Source organism: Schistocerca cancellata, chromosome 4 (assembly GCF_023864275.1).
Source record: "Schistocerca cancellata isolate TAMUIC-IGC-003103 chromosome 4, iqSchCanc2.1, whole genome shotgun sequence".
NCBI classification, from domain to species: domain Eukaryota; kingdom Metazoa; phylum Arthropoda; class Insecta; order Orthoptera; family Acrididae; genus Schistocerca; species Schistocerca cancellata.
This window is the reverse complement of record NC_064629.1, coordinates 704,237,812-704,255,519: the sequence shown is the minus strand read 5'-3', so window position 1 is coordinate 704,255,519 and position 17,708 is coordinate 704,237,812. Positions and strand designations below refer to the sequence as shown.

Below are 17,708 nucleotides of genomic sequence, written 5' to 3'. Positions count from 1 at the left end.
CTTATGCTGTGCTGAGCATCTTAGAAGTGAATGCAATAGGCCATTCTGAACCATTTGCAATAGAATTACCCCTTTACCATATGGTGATGCATCCATGCCCAAAATGAGAGGTAAATGAGTCTGATAGAAGATCGGCTAAGAATAGGTTTGGAGACATTGCTTCAACTTAAGAAATGCTTGGTGACAGTCCACAGGCCACTGTAAATGAGTCCCCTTTCTCTACAAACAGTTCAGTGGATGGACTACAGTTGCAATTTGGGGGTAAACCAGGCACAGTACATAACCTTACCCATAAACACCTGCAGGTCCTGTATAATATTTGGTGTATGAATATGGATATGGCTGCCACATTCTCTCACACTGGTTCAAGGCCAACCCAGCTAAGTATCTACCCTATATAATGGTAGGCTGAAAGAAGGAGGATTCTGACAAGTGACACTTTAATTTGACTTACAAAACAGTGGAAAATACTCACCAGAGATTCAACGTATGCTCCTACGTAGTCTGTCCTGTGACCACAGTATCATCCAGATAATTGATGCATTGTGGAATACTGACAATAGTTTATTCTAAAAAAATTTTGAAAGATCACTGATGTGCTAGGAATCACAAAAGGTAAGTTGTTACAATGATAGAGGCAATAAAGAGAATTTAACACCAGAATGGCTTTGGAAGCTTCATCTAAATGAAGTTGAAAAAATGCTTTTGAAAGGCCAACTTTAGAGAAATACTGACACCTGCCAATTTTTAATATGATTCATCAGGACACAGAAAGCAGTATGAATATGAGTCAACAACCAATTTAATGTTTAACATATTTTTGAACCCCTTACAAAGCCGTAATTCCCCATCTGGTTTGCAAGAAATGACTAAAGCTGATGCCCATCTGTTATAAGGAATCTGGGACAGCACTTGTGACTCCTCCAAGCAATCCATGTCTATGTTAACCTCATCCCACAAAGCTAAAGGTATCAGGTAGGCTTTGGAAACTTCTGGTACTGCTGATTCTTTTAATATAATGTGGGGGGAAAACATTAAAAGCCATACTCAGGCTTGGAGAACACAAAGGAGCATATTGAAGACACAAAGAATCTACTTCTGCATATGGAACACTATTCTGGATTGTCTTCTATTCTACTCTGCATAGGTAGATCACAGTTTATGATTACTTGTGCTGGTAGTAATTTAGAGACTGGGAGAACAAAACAGGTGTTTCTGGAGATAAATGACAGCAGAGTTCAATAAGTGAACGAATAACCAAAACAAGTCCAAGGCATGGCAGAGTCATCTTAAGCATATACAACAATCCAGGGAGCAATCCAAATAACACAGGGAAATGTAAAGATCCTAGTATTCATTGATGCATAAATAAAGAATTCAGGGGCTAGTGAAAGACTAACTAGCAATAATGGGGTGGTGGTATTTAGTGGTAAACACTTGACACTTGTTGGAGAATGGCATCACCTCACATGCTTGCCGCAGCTGCTTTGTATTGTGCAGGTGCAAGCTACTGCTGTTGTCTGGAGTATTTCTGAATTTTTCTCTTGGAGTAGGCAGGAAATCCAAATTACAACATATATTAAATGCTTCCCTCTCTGTAATTGGCATGTAGGACCAAAAATGGCTCAGCCTGTGCTGACTTTGCTGAGGAGCTGGAGAGGAAGGTGCAGGAATTCCCATCAAAGGCGACTGCGGTAGGCCCTGAATGTTATCAGCTGGGTTAGAAGGCAGCACTGTCCATGGGCATTCTGGCCAGTCACCAATGTCTGGGGCACAGCTTGGGCCAGCCTGCACGGTGTGGTTGCCAGATGCGGTGGAGGTGGGACCAACAGTTCAGTCTCCACAACTGTTGCCACAGGCTGAAAATGCTCAACCTCTGTTCATGGTGAAGATGGGAGCCACTGGGAGGAGGTGTGGGTGTCAGAAATGGCATAGGGGGAGGAAGTGGTTCCACTTCCATCACCAGTCATTGTTAACTTTCTGTCAACACCAAGGGGGTGGCAAGGGACAGGCTTGTGCCTGGAGTGGTTTTGGTTGTCATGCCCAGTTGACATTGGAGGGAAAAGGTAAAGCTGTACATCACAATGTGCTCAGAGCTGATTCATATGCCAGACCAGCTGCTATTGACTGCCTGCAACATCAAACATCTATCAACCTCTGTTGCTAATGATGATTCCTTGGATGCACTCAGAGTTCTGGCTGACAGCATGATTCCAGATGTGGAAGCTCATATGGTAATATGGCTGTGCACGGTGGCAGTGGGCACACTGAGCTGGGTGCAGTGGATTGAACAGGGTGAAGAATCTGCGCCGCGTAAAATTTTCACTACATTATGTCCAATTGTGGTAGGTGGTCAGGAAGCTAGTGAGTGCTTCCCTGTAGTCAGCTGCCACCATTATTTTGTGCATCTGCTTATTGTATGTACTGATGACCATCCTTAAGGCTTCTGAATGGGATGCAGAATGAAAAGGGCCAGTTATCAGGTGCTCAATGCCACTGTGCTGACAAAAATCCTAAAATGTGATGGAGAATGTGCACAGAGTAGCTGCTGCAGTAATTGTAGCTATATTAGAAACATATGGAAAATATGAGAGGCCATTGCCAACTAGCCAAATTGCCCCTCGGAAGGGACTGGCAAAATCAACATGCACTCTTTGCCATGGGTGATCATGACATGACCAAGGGTTGAAATGCTGTACTGGAGCTGACTGGTTTGGGTGCAGGGATGGCAGTTCCAAATGGTGTGTTCAGTGGTGGCATCAAACCGAGACCAATACACACGATGCCATGCTGTTGCCTTCATTTTGGTCATTTGCTTATGTGCATACTGAGTATGCAACAGAGGAGCATGGGAGGAACTAGCACTCTGTGTTTAACAGCATGCGTAGCTAACAAAATGCCCCCCTCAGTGATTTTAGGTCTGTGCCATTAAGGAAAAATAGGTCCACCATTCCAGGTCAGTGTCCTCAACCAAGTGCTCTGGCAAACCCCACCATACAGCAGACAGCATTCTATAAAGGAGTGGATCATGGGCCATTTCTGCTTCTACTTCAAATGCTGCAGTCAGTAATTCATCAAGGATATGTCACTGATTTGTGTCGAAGGCAAAATGCAGTATCTCATGTCTATCAAATTCTACATCTGAGCCACACAACAAGTGGGAAAGTGTGTCAGCACTGGAGTGCTGCATGGTGGATTGATAAAGGATCTAATACATGTAGCTAATTAAGAACAATTCCTTTGTTGCAGCTACTGTGCCATTTTATCAGGATGTTTTGAATGGGTGACAAACAGCAAAATAAGGTGTTTGTGATTGTTGTTCACGTGAAACATAATAAGACAGAGATATATATGAAACTTCTGGATGCCAGCACTTCCTCCTCAATTTGCAAATTATTTCCCTGCACCAGTTTTTTTCTCTTAGATGCAAATGCAGTGGGCTCTTCTGTGCTGTCAATGTACTTGTAGGATAGTACAGCACCAACACCACAATCAAATGCATCAATGGCAAGCATTAAAGATGCGCTGGGATGGAATGTTGCTAAACATGAAGCTGACTGGAGGCACTTTTTGAGTTGCATGAAAGCCTTCTGACATGTCTCTGACCACACAAAACACACAACTATTTTATACAGGTGATGAGCATATGGGAAATGTAGGCCACGTTGGGAATAAACTTAGCATAATAATTTACTTTGCCCAGGAACAACTGTAGTTATTCCTGGTTCTTAGAAGCCAGTAAGTTAGTGATTGTATCCACATGATCTTGTGTGGATGTGGGCTCATCTTTACTTAATATTGTCCCAAGTACTTGATACTCAGCTCAAAGAAACTAAATTGATCAAGGCAACAATGCAGACAATGGGCTTGGAGCCACACAGACAACACATATAGGTTGCGCAGGTGCTGCTCCCATGGTCCCAGCACCTATAAAGTCTTATAAATAGTAAACACAGTTGGAGATACCTTGGATGAGTTTCTCAAGAGATATCTAAAATATCGTGGGAGTACTTGCAACCCCAAAAGGTACCCTGTTATAATGATAAATGCTAAAGTGCATATTAATCACTAAAAGCTGTTCCATCTGATCATCTACAGGCAATTGAAAGTACGAGGGTGAGTCAAATGAAAATCTTAAATTTGTAATAACAAATAAAAATTTTGAACAGTTATCCTTAAATTTGGTAACCATGCTACAAACAGCTTGCAGAATCACCTGTAGGTGGCTGCATAATGCAGATGCACAGATACTGTCGCAGTATCAGTATAAAGATGGCCGCCCCACTTGCGACTTGCACCAGGGAAGAACAGTGTTCTGTTATTCGGTTTTCGCATAGTGCAGGTGTGAAACCTATTGAAATTCCTTGATGAACTATGGTTAAGTATGGTGATGCATGTTTGTCATAGCAGCAAGTCTACGAATGGAGTAGGAAGTTCACAACTGGTGTGACTTCGGTGGAAGATGCTCCTCACCCAGGTCAGGCACAACGAGTAGTGACTCCACAGCACATTACAACAGTTGAAGCCATAGTGAAGGAAAACCGCTGAATGATACTGAATGACATTGCAGCATGTTTACAGATTAGTCATGGGTCAGCACACCACATTGTGCATGATGTGCTCCAGTTTCACAAAGTGTCTGCAAGATGGGTGATACGGCAGCTGGCTCCTAAAATGAGAGAATGATGTGTTGATGCTTGTGAAGAACTTCTTTGGCACTTTGAACGAGAAGGTGATGGCTTCCTTGCAAGAATCGTTACTGGGAACGAAACTTCACTTCCACCAACTGGAAACGAAGAGAGGGAGCAAGGAATGGCGCCATTCCTCATCACAAAAATCAAAGACGTTTCGAACAGAACCATCAGCAGGGAAGGTTATGCTGACTCTCTTTTGGGACGAAAAAAGCGTCATTTTGGAGCATTACATGCCTAGAGGGACCACTGTCACCAGTGCATCATACACAGATCACAACAGTTGCAGCAATCACAGACCTGCATTTTGAGTGTCTTCCTCATCCACCATACTCATCAGACCCTGCCCCAAGTGATTTCCATATGTTTGGACCACTTAAAGACGCAGTGGGAGGAAAGAAGTTCTGTTCTGATGAAAAGGTACGCCACGCAGTGCATGAGTGGTTGCGCGGACTACCAAAAGAATTTTTTTCTAAAGGAATTTATGCACTTTGTAAGCGCTGGAGGACTTGCATTGAGTATGGGGAAGATTATGTTGAAAAGTGATACAGCTTTGTACCACTTCTGCACAATGAATAATATTTTAAAAAATATTTAAGGTTTTCATTTGACTCACCCTCGTATGTGTCAATGAGATCTATCTTAGAAAAATGACGGACCCCAGCAAATATAGCCAATAATTTCTCTGGCAAGGAAGTAGATACCAGCCAATGTTTGCTTGAGGATTAATGGTAGGTTTAAATTCACCACAAGTACAAAGTCATCCATTAGATTTCTTAAGTATGATCATGTGCATAATCTGCTTGTTCGTTGATATTGGAGATATAACACCCACACTTTGCAACCTGTCTAGTTCTGCTTTAACTTGCTCACACATGGCAAAAGCCACAGTACACTTAGGCAGTGCCAATTTCTTTAAGGATACTTGGGTCAAGAACCCTGCTGCACATCATAGTGTAAGTTCGAACAGCTATTTAAATTCTGCACACGATGTATCAAGTTCAATGAATGGGATCACAGCTGAAAATAGATTTACCTGGCCCTGAATTTGAGAACCATAAAGCACAAAAGCATCTAAACCAAAAATGTTAGTTGTAGTCCAAGAGAAGGTTACAGTTTGTGATATGCAAAACACATGTCACAGTAAGGGCAGTGGTGCCATTGATGCTATGGGCTGTAATCGGAACATGATTTTGGGTTCTTTTGACAATGACAGGGAGGAAAATGTTACATCAATCTCCACTCACCTTAGGACATGCTGAGGACAAACAAAGTGCATTTGCTTGTGCACATGTACTGAGGATGAAGGCAGCTGTTCACTAATTATTGTTGTTGTTGTTGTGGTCTTCAGTCCTGAGACTGCTTTGATGCAGCTCTCCATGCTACTCTATCCTGTGCAAGCTTCTTCATCTCCCAGTACCTACTGCAACCTACATCCTTCTGAATCTGCTTAGTGTATTCATCTCTTGGTCTCCCCCTACGATTTTTACCCTCCACGCAGCCCTCCAATACTAAATTGGTGATCCCTTGATGCCTCAGAACATGTCCTACTAACCGATCCCTTCTTCTGGTCAAGTTGTGCCACAAATTTCTCTTCTCCCCAATCCTATTCAATACTTCCTCATTAGTTGTGTGATCTACACATCTAATCATCAGCATTCTTCTGTAGCACCACATTTCGAAAGCTTCAATTCTCTTCTTGTCCAAACTATTTACCGTCCATGTTTCACTTCCATACATGGCTACACTCCATACAAATACTTTCAGAAATGACTTCCTGACACTTAAATCTATACTCGATGTTAACAAATTTCTCTTCTTCAGAAACGCTTTCCTTGCCATTGCCAGTCTACATTTTATATCCTCTCTACTTCGACCATCATCAGTTATTTTGCTCCCCAAACAGCAAAACTCTTTTACTACTTTAAGTGTCTCATTTCCTAATCTAATACCCTCAACATTGCCTGACTTAATTCGACTACATTCCATTATCCTCGTTTTGCTTTTGTTGATGTTCCTCTTATATCATCCCTTCAAGACACCATCCATTCCGTTCAACTGCTCTTCCAAGTCCTTTGCTGTCTCTGACAGAATTACAATGTCATTGGCGAACCTCAAAGTTTTTATTTCTTCTCCATGGATTTTAATACCTACTCCAAATTTTTCTTTTGTTTCCTTTACTGCTTGCTCAATATACAGATTGAATAACATCGGGGAGAGGCTACAACCCTGTCTTACTCCCTTCCCAACCACTACTTCCCTTTCATGTCCCTCGACTCTTATAATTGCCATCTGGTTTCTGTACAAATTGTAAATAGCCGTTCGCTCCCTGTATTTTACCCCTGCCACCTTTAGAATTTGAAAGAGAGTAGTCCAGTCATCATTGTCAAAAGCTTTCTCTAAGTCTACAAATGCTAGAAACGTAGGTTTGCCTTTCCTTAATCTTTCTTCTAAGATAAGTCGTAAGGTCAGTATTGCCTCACGTGTTCCAGCATTTCTACGGAATCCAAACTGATTTTCCCCGAGGTCGGCTTCTACTAGTTTTTCCATTCGTCCGTAAATAATTCGTGTTAGTATTTTGCAGCTGTGGCTTATTAAACCGATTGTTCGGTAATTTTCACATCTGTCAACACCTGCTTTCTTTGGGATTGGAATTATTATATTCTTCTTGAAGTCTGAGGGTATTTCGCCTGTTTCATACATCTTGCTCACCAGATGGTAGAGTTTTGTCAGGACTGGCTCTCCCAAGGCCATCAGTAGTTCCAATGGAATGTTGTCTACTCCGGGGGCCTTGTTTCGACTCAGGTCTTTCAGTGCTCTGTCAAACTCTTGATGCAGTATCGTATCTCCCATTTCATCTTCATCTACATCCTCTTCCATTTCCATTATATTGTCCTCAAGTGCATCACCCTTGTATAGACCCTCTATATTCTCCTTCCACCTTTCTGCTTTCCCTTCTTTGCTTAGAACTGGGTTTCCATCTGAGCTCTTGATGTTCATACAAATGGTTCTCTTATCTCCAAAGGTCTCTTTAATTTTCCTGTAGGCAGTATCTATCTTACCCCTAGTGAGATAAGCCTCTACATCCTTACATCCTTGTCCTCTAGCCATCCCTCCTTAGCCATTTTGCACTTCCTGTCGATCTCATTTTTGAGACATTTGTATTCCTTTTTGCCTGCTTCATTTGCTGCATTTTTATATTTTTTCCTTTCATCAATTAAATTCAATATTTCTTCTATTACCCAAGGATTTCTAGTAGCCCTCGTCTTTTTACCTACTTGATCCTCTGCTGCCTTCACTACTTCATCCCTCAAAGCTACCCATTCTTCTTCTACTGTATTTCTTTCCCCCATTCCTGTCAATTGTTCCCTTATGCTCTCCCTGACACTCTGTACAACCTCTGGTTCTTTCAGTTTATCCAGGTCCCATCTCCTTAAATTCCCACCTTTTTGCAGTTTCTTCAGTTTTAATCTACAGGTCACAACCAATAGATTGTGGTCAGAGTCCACATCTGCCCCTGGAAATGTCTTACAATTTAAAACCTGGTTCCTAAATCTCTGTCTTACCATTATATAATCTATCTGATACCTTTTAGTATCTCCAGGGTTCTTCCATGTATACAACCTTCTATCATGATTCTTAAGCCAAGTGTTAGCTATGATTAAGTTGTGCTCTGTGCCAAATTCTATCCATATTCACCTACTACATTTCCTTCTCTCCCTTTTCCTACACTCGAATCCCAGTCACCCATGACTATTAAATTTTCGTCTCCCTTCACTATCTGAATAATTTCTTTTATTTCATCATACATTTCTTCAATTTCTTCGTCATCTGCAGAGCTAGTTGGCATATAAACGTGTACTACTGTAGTAGGTGTGGGCTTCGTATCTATCTTGGCCACAATAATGCGTTCACTATGCTGTTTGTAGTAGCTTACCTGCATTCCTATTTTCCTATTCATTATTAAACCTACTCCTGCATTACCCCTATTTGACTTTGTGTTTATAACCCTGTAGTCACCTGACCAGAAGTCTTGTTCCTCCTGCCACCGAACTTCACTAATTCCCACTATATCTAACTTTAACCTATCCATCTCCCTTTTTAAATTTTCTAACCTACCTGCCTGATTAAGGGATCTGACATTCCACGCTCCGATCCGTAGAACGCCAGTATTCTTTCTCCTGATAACGACATCCTCTTGAGTAGTCCCCGCCCGGAGATCCGAATGGGGGACTATTTTACCTCCGGAATATTTTACCCAAGAGGACGCTATCATCATTTAATCATACAGTAAAGCTGCATGCCCTCGGGAAAAATTACGGCCGTAGTTTCCCCTTGCTTTCAGCCGTTCGCAGTACCAGCACAGCAAGGCCGTTTTGGTTATTGTTACAAGGCCAGATCAGTCAATCATCCAGACTGTTGCCCTTGCAACTACTGAAAAGGCTGCTGCCCCTCTTCAGGAACCACACGTTTGTCTGGCCTCTCAACAGATACCCCTCCGTTGTGGTTGTACCTACGATACGGCTATCTGTATCGCTGAGGCACGCAAGCCTCCCCACCAACGGCAAGGTCCATGGTTCATGGGGGGGAGGGGGGGGGGGGTAATTATTGTACTAACTACTAAATCTAATATCACCAGGCTACTGGACAAATGGGACCTTGGTAAATTGGATGATGGCATTGACTGCAAGTCATCATTTGATCATGGAGCACAAAGTCGACAGACACATTAACATGGCACCAATAATGAAACATAGCTTGTGCTCATGTAGTTACTTCATGACCTTTGGCAACTCTGTTTTTACATTCTGTAGTAATAATAATAATGTAGTGAGGGAGATAGCTTATGCCTGGTGAAAATGGAAAAGAAATAATGGTAAGTGATGCTGAGTATGATGATAAATAGAAGAATTTTAGAAACACTATGGTTCTAGATGTTAGTTAACCATAAAATAGTTAGCACCTGCAGAGTATAAGAAGGAAAAAGAGAGGTGCCCAAGTATTTCGCTTAATCATTAACACATTTTGCAAACAATTTGTCTGGTTTGTGTAAATGAATTACCAGTATATGTTGGCTATACAGTGGCCATACAGATTATGTTAAGAAGAGATAAAAAAAACTCAAGTTTTCTGTACATAGTAACATAAGCATTAGCTTTAGAGATGGCAGCTAATACTTTTATTTTTAGTTGTTCTGCTGATTCTTCTGTACTGCAGCTCCAAACTAAGTTGCTATTTAAAAATTATAAAAAAATGACATATATGGCATGTTAATACTTAGCAGCAGCCATAGGCACATGGTATACGAAAAATCAGTACATTCATTATGTTATTATGTACCTGATAGTTAAGAAAATGATCATTTATTCATCATCTGTTGTTACTGTTTAGGTTCATGTGATATGGATTGGTGCTCTGGTGTAGGAATGTTGATAATAATTTTTGTGATTGGCTATACAATTGCCATTTACTATCCACTTAAAAGGATACTGAAGAAACATTTCAGAAAATATTTTGAGGGAGAACATTCACCTCTTATTCCTTGTTTCACTAAGCAGTGGCAAAGAAGGTAAAAATTATTTTTTTTAATAATTACATTATGTTCATAATATTTAGTTTGTCCAGAACATTTTTCAGAATTTTATATGATTCAAACATCAACCATTATGTCATCTTACTAATTATTTGTACCAAAAGGAGAATTTGCTCGAGGAAACTGTAAAATTGTGAGGAGCGAGAATGACTGACCTACCTTCACTACACAAAATTCCAGTACCACTAGTAGACTCACTTAGGAACAGAGAAAGATTTAATACAGCTTTCAGAACTATTAGTTCATCCTGAAGCCTATGAATTCCTGAGGAAGGAGCTAGTATTTCTGAAAGATAGAAACATTTTTTTAATCTGCTTTTTAGTAATTCCTTCATATCACATAATTCAAATGAAATAAAGGTATTTGTGAGAAACTCTATCATAGAATTACATAAATCCACGGATTATTCATGTACATGTAGACACAGGAGGAAATTGTCAAATAAACAAATTTTCTTGGAAAATGATTTGAAAAAGATCCACATTAGCTAAAATTCTTTTCACTCAACTGTTAAAATTTTCTTACTATCACCTAACACAGTAACTTTCTTAAGCATTGCTCACTACAGCTTTCCACTTCCCTGGTTTGTGATCAATAACTTTGTGTATTTCCCTGTTGTAAATATGTATTAATCTACTCTTATGACAACTACTTCAAGAGCCCCATCACAGGTTAAGTTCAATTTTGTGAAGGTTAGAGCTATTTGTGTGAACACTCCTGTAATTTGTTAATTCATGTGCAAGTGATGTGCTAAAATTCTTATGATGAAAAAGTTTCCATAGAAGTAGTCACAGACAGACAGGACTATTGGCCATATGGAATCTCCTTTTGTACTTTCCAACTCTACAAGAAAAATTTCATACTTTCAGAAGCTTTTTTTGAGCTCATTATGCAATCACTGATCATGATTATAAGTTTACAGTTAGTGAACTTCGTACCAGTTATATCATACATCTTTCTTGTATAATTTGCTTGAAACATGCTTTAATTTGTGGTTTTTTATTATTCCTAGATTATTCCTAGTTTTACAATCTGTTTACATTTTCTAGTAATCCAAGATTATACATAGAATTTAATTTCTGTTCTCCACTTTTGCCTATCTGTCCATAAAATTTCTTCAGTATTTCCTCTTTTAATTGATGTCTGAATTCCTTATATCCATGTGCTTAGTGGTTCCCTGTTTCCTCCCTTCCTCCTCCCATTTCATAATCTGTCATGGCAATCTCTCCTCCAAATTCATATGTCCATGACATACGAGATTTTTTTTCACATGAACTCAATAACCACACTTGTCACATTCATTTACCTCCTCATGACTTCAATTCTGACCCTTTCTCATCTTGATATTCCTGAAGACTGTCTGTAATAGTCCATCTCAGATTTAGTTTTGAGTTTTTTGAATAAATAATGGTGAGAGTGATGGCAAATTACAAACCAGACAGGATTTCAGAACTATTTTTCTAGTTACTTATTTCATAGATGGTGCTGTCAGCAATTACATTAAGAAACATACAACTTACAGAAAAGTTATGTGGATATGATTAAAATTTATATCTAACTGCAGTTTGGGCATTAGGGAAAGATTATCACTTGAATCATGCCATATCTTAATGTTAGGTTTCAAAGATTTTAGCTCTCTGTCTCTCTCTCTCTCTCTGTCTCTCTTCGTTACTTCTACATATGTTTTTTGCTAACTGCTTGCTGGATATTCTCAAGAGGTAACTACTAGGCATTCAGACACTGTTTATCCCTACTCCACAATCCATCTATGATGTCATCAAAGAAGTTATCAGAACACTTTAATTTACTTTAGACACATATGTTTCTCTGTCAAACATTTTTGTTGCAATCTCAAAAACAATACTGACATCTAGTTAGCAATTATTATGCTTTTTGAAAGGTAGTTGTGTTTTAATTACTGATTTTCATTCATTATTATTCAGTTTTATTACATTTTGTTTAATCATATTTTCTGTAACTATGAAGTTTTGCAAGTAAATGGTTTGTTCTTCAGCTGTCTTTGCATGAATAAAGCTCTAATACTTCTAATTTCTTACAATTTTTGGCAGGCAATTTTCCTGTATAGTTGCATGTTTAAGCAGACAGGCAGCTTAACCTGTATGTGCAAATGTTTGGGTAGGATGAAAATAGCATTTAGAATGGCTTCTCGTCTACAACTTTATTATTTTACTTTGCAGAGCAGTCAGGTGGACAGTGGACATTGTTCCAATGGTAGCCTTGCTAATATTTGTATTTGTTGACACAAAAAATGACAGCAACAGATTAATGTCACTGGCAGGCCTTGTTGTCTATGTAGTGCTTGGTTTCATATTCTCCAGACATCCTGGAAAGGTGAGATAACTAGAACTATAATAAATTATGGTTTTTTGACTGATTAAATACATTTTTGATGTATTTTCTCATTAGTATGTAGCAATTTTCCAAAAGAATTTCTAAAATTTTCATTTAATGTTCTTATTTGAATGGAAAAATAATAGATGCATTCTAAATTAATTTAAAGAAGCAGAATACAAAAAAAAACTATAATCCATTTTTAGAAAAGAGGCCCAAAATAAGAAGAAAAGTTTACCAAAGCTGTCTACTCTGTGTTTTTTGTAATACATGGTTAAAAAAATTCAACATAAATCATTTAAATGCACACAATGGTTAAGAGTCATAAACAGATTCATTGACAGTTAATTCCATATAACACCATAAACTTTTCCTGAAAAAGTGTATAATCTATATACTAAGACCTTTGAGATGATAACTAAAATTATAGTGACAAGTGACTGGGAAAAATACTCTAGAATAATCATCAAAATAAAGAACTCAGCTATAAATTAATAATAATAATACTAATAATCACACAGAACATCAGGTTACTGAAGATAAAGAGAGCCTTATACAAAACACAGGGCATCTACAACAAAAAATATCTGTCTACCTCCATAAAAAATTTGTCACTACAATACTGTAATCAAACCTGAGGTGCTATACGCCTGCAAGACACTGATACAACACACAAAGGGTGACCGAGAGAAGATCCTCACAGATGAAAGAAATATTATTGGGAAAATTATTGGACCAAAACTCACAGATGAAGGATACAGGCTTCACTCCAGAGACACCACAGAGAAGTTGTCCAACCTCGTGGCAGACATCAGAAAAAGGTGACAAAAATTTTCCAGCCACATCAGCAGACTCCCACAGACAAGATGCACCAACAGAATACTCAGATACACACAGAGGCTCAAAACCACTACACCTTGGATGGCACAAGTCAAAATTTATCTTGAAAAAGCACAGGTTGATTCAGTCGACATCACAGACAAAAGTGTCTGTAGACACAATATACACAAGTGGGAAGTAATGTCAGATGAGACAACATCTAAAGCCCAGAGACCAAAGTGGTCCAAAGAAAGGAAAAGGGCCTTTAGTGAACAAATGAAAGAGCACTGGAAAACAGGAAGAACAAGTAATCATAAATGCTCCACATGGTCTCATAAAGGCCTGTAATGTGTGTAATAATAATAATAATAATAATAATAATAATAATAATAATAATAATAATTCTGCTACTGAAGCAGTACAGTAAGCTTTTTAAAAATAGAATGTAACTGATGTAAACATAATAATCATACTGCCAGAGACACATAAAAACTGTAAAGAACACTGTGGCTTTTGAAACTGGAGTAGGAATGCATAAGCAGGGTCAGCTCCAACAGCTGCAGACACAATAACAGATGTTGCACACACAAAGGCCTTGGAGGGTAGTGGAAAAGAGAGGAGAAAGATTATTCAGATTTAGTGTGGAGGAGAGTAGAGGGCACAGAGGGAAGAAATGAACTGAGAAATTTTCTGAGATATAATTAAATTAAATATTAGGGAAAATTACAGTAGGGACATGGAAGAAGGAAGTAATGAGGTAGAAACACAGATGTAGAAAAGGGACTGTGAATGGGGTAGAGGCATTTGGAAGTCTAGGACTAGAGAAAATTCAGGCTAGGATGATTGAAGAACTGAAGAATGGATGGGAGGGACTGTTACTAACACTGCAGTTCAGACAAAATACTGTTGCATAGGGGACAAGGGGAGATCTGAATGAGATGGATTGTTTAGCAACTATTCAAGTTGAGACACTTTAATGATAAGAGTGCTCTGAAGTTGAATGGTCAGATTTGGCCTTGGCCATTGTGCAGTAGTAGTTATTGATATGGGTGGACAGATGTTTTGTAATCAGGCCTGTATAGATCACAGCACAGTTACTGTAGGGAAGCCGTATTCAATATTTGACATTTTTGATAGCATTTTTATGTTATTTGGGATGAGAAGGAAATGTGACAAACACTGGGTTTCAAAATCTCCCTTTTGTTTCATCACTCCACCTATTATCACAACCACAAACACAGCATTATATTTCACACAGATACAAAACAGGCATCTACAGTAAGATGATGATGATAAACAGTTCGCTTAATAAATTGTTGTGCAAGCTATTAAAATGTCAGCAACAAGAAAAACCTGCACCATGCCATGAGCCACACAAATCATTAGGGGACTAAGGGTGGTAAAGTTCATGATATGAACCATAACAGCAGAGAGACTGGTAGTAAAGTGAGAGAACTCATGGAAAGGTGGTGGAGGAGGTTAGAAGAGCATGTAATATAGAAAACAGACTATACTTACTACAATGAAAGTGATGGTCAGTTGGATTGAAAAGTTGTCAGTGGGAGCATAACAATCAGACAAAATGATGTGAATGGCTTGACTGGGATTGTATATTCTGAGAAGCATGCACAAAATGGGTGTGATGATGGTGATGATGAGTAGACACAAAATTTATCACAAAGTCTTAAAAAGCATTTTTGGAAATAAAATGCTGCCTTAGACCCAGAATAGCAATGTTGGTGAGTGTAGACTGTGACATGAACAGTGAAAACAACAATTAATCTACAAGAAACTGGTGGTTTTATATTTGCTCTGTTTTTCATTTATTTACAGAGTCACTACATTTAATGTAAGATTTTCTTTTTGATATCATTCTGTCAAGCATTTAGAATATTTTAAATACTACAGTAAGTCTCCTGGATTTATGAGCTTCATGACTGCCAGTTGTTGTAGTATGTAACCACACAGATGGTGGGCATATGAATTAGTGGATGAATGCAAGACATTCTACAGAAGGAAGGTAAAAAAGTGAACTGATCAAGACAAATGGGTTAAAGTGCGAATGAAGAATGATCAAAGACTTATTTGTTTCTGAGCCTGAATGATTTGTTGACAGGTTGAAAATATAAGCAACAGTATTGAAATGGGTAGAAATTTAATTTGATGGTCTCCCATAGCAGAGATGATATGATTCACAGGGGTGTATGCTTCCATTGAGCAGCCTGCATAATAATAAGAAAGAAATAGTATGATGTACAGATATACTAGTTGAACATGTACTTAATTATATTGGTGCAGAGAGCGCATAGTTATTTGTGTAAGCAGTAGATTCATGGCAATTGAGTAGACAGTTACTCACCTGTGGAGAGAGAGTTGATCCTGTTGCCACACTGTCATACAGATTTGTCTGATCAGATTGATACTGGAAGCAACATAGTTAGTAGCAGGCAAAATGGTTCACATTACTATTGATTGCAGGATATAATGGGATGATAGTCAAGTGTGGAATGCACAGACATTTACCACACTGGACTCGCATTCGGGAGGACGACGGTTCAATCCCGCGTCTGGCCATCCTGATTTAGGTTTTCCGTGATTTCCCTAAATCGCTCCAGGCAAATGCCGGGATGGTTCCTTTGAAAGGGCACGGCCGACTTCCTTCCCCGTCCTTCCCTAAACCGATGAGACCGATGACTTCGCAGTTTCGTCTCTTCCCTCAAAATAGCCCTAGCACAGACATTTAAGCTATGATTATTCATGTGAATGACTGATCAAGAACATGTTCCACGTAATACTCTACCACATTAATGGAAATGCAAATAACTGTTTTAATGCATAGTTAATTATAAAAGTTGGGCATTTAGTCATATAAATTTTAAGATCAAGCAGATAAATAGCTGACTGAGCATTCTGAGCCAATGCAATAAGTGAAATGTGACTACAGTAAGTGAAGTTTGTTTTTTTAGCACTCTGTTGATTGGTCCTACATAGCATATTACTATTTATTGGTATTTGAAACATAGTTGGCTAGTCTAAAAGCCAACAACAGAGTTTTAGAAGTGATCATCTTGGCTATGGCACTCTGTAGACAAAAGCTGGTAACTGCACTGGCCATGCAATATTACTGGTTTGATGTTTCAGGTGAGCATTTGTCAGAGGCTTTGGCATATGGTAGAGACATGTAAAATTGACTAGATTAGTAATTACTCAAGAAAAACTTAAATTCTATAAGCATGATTACAAAACAAAAACAAAACATTACCACAAGTGATAACTTTTCAAAAACTTTTCAAAGGAGTCCATCATTTCTGACATGTGGCAAAAGCATCCCATTTGGATTCTAGATTGTGTGTAACATCTTGCTATAGATGAGTTGAAGTGCCTTGGAAATACAAATCAGACACAAAGCTTGCAACATAAATTCTTTCATACAAACTGGAAAGTGGGACAACTGAGCAGAGCTCTTCATGAAAATAATATTTCTCTAATATTTTTGAAAGAAATCTATTTCAAACATGAAGAAACTTTTGAATCAGACAGTTGTCATATCTTCAAGTACAAAGCATGGATGATAGGAATGCAAAACTCCAGTTTCTGGTATAGCATGTGCAATTAGCAAAAGGCTTCATATATATGTTTCAAATTTTGAACCTGTAAATGGTAGGATTTTCTTTCCATCCATGTGCTGTGCAAATAAAATATATACATATGTTAACCAGTGGTATGCACTAAATAACAGCCAAAACCACAAAGACTTTGCGAATACAGGTAAATTTTGTAGCACCTATATTTCCAGAATATCTCAAGCACCATTTCATGATTCTAATGGTTGACTTCAATCCAAATGCAGGTCAAGACCAGAAATAAAAGAAGGTTGTCAGATATTGCATTGCACACAAAAATCTAATAATTTAAAATGTCTCCCTTAGTTATGTGGGAGCCATAGTCTCCATCTAACGTTGACACAGTTCCACTACCTGCATAGAAAAAAATATGCTGTGATCCCCAAAAACAAGTCTCTGAGTGTTTCAAATAAATTATGTCACAATACGCGGAAGAGTGGATGCTGAGTCCAAAAAGTAAATGAAATCTGACTCATACCATCACATGTCAGTTGTTAAGTTCAGATCTATTCCAGAAAAATGAACAAGCCAATCATGTGTCACTTTGATACAAAAATAGTTAGAGACAAAGAGACTGAATTCAAACAATTAATTCAACCGGTGAAAACTGACTTTATCAGCACAATAAAA

At 38.6% G+C, this 17,708-nt stretch overlaps 1 protein-coding gene across 1 annotated transcript in view; it reads left to right on the top strand.

Moving 5' to 3' along the window:
* Positions 1-17,708, top strand: part of LOC126183521 (solute carrier family 28 member 3-like) — a 418,615-nt gene that overhangs the window by 306,866 nt on the left and 94,041 nt on the right. The window contains exons 6-7 of the mRNA XM_049925578.1: positions 10,083-10,260; positions 12,483-12,636. Coding sequence (XP_049781535.1) covers positions 10,083-10,260; positions 12,483-12,636 — 332 coding nt within the window. The remainder of the gene's footprint in view (positions 1-10,082; positions 10,261-12,482; positions 12,637-17,708) is intronic.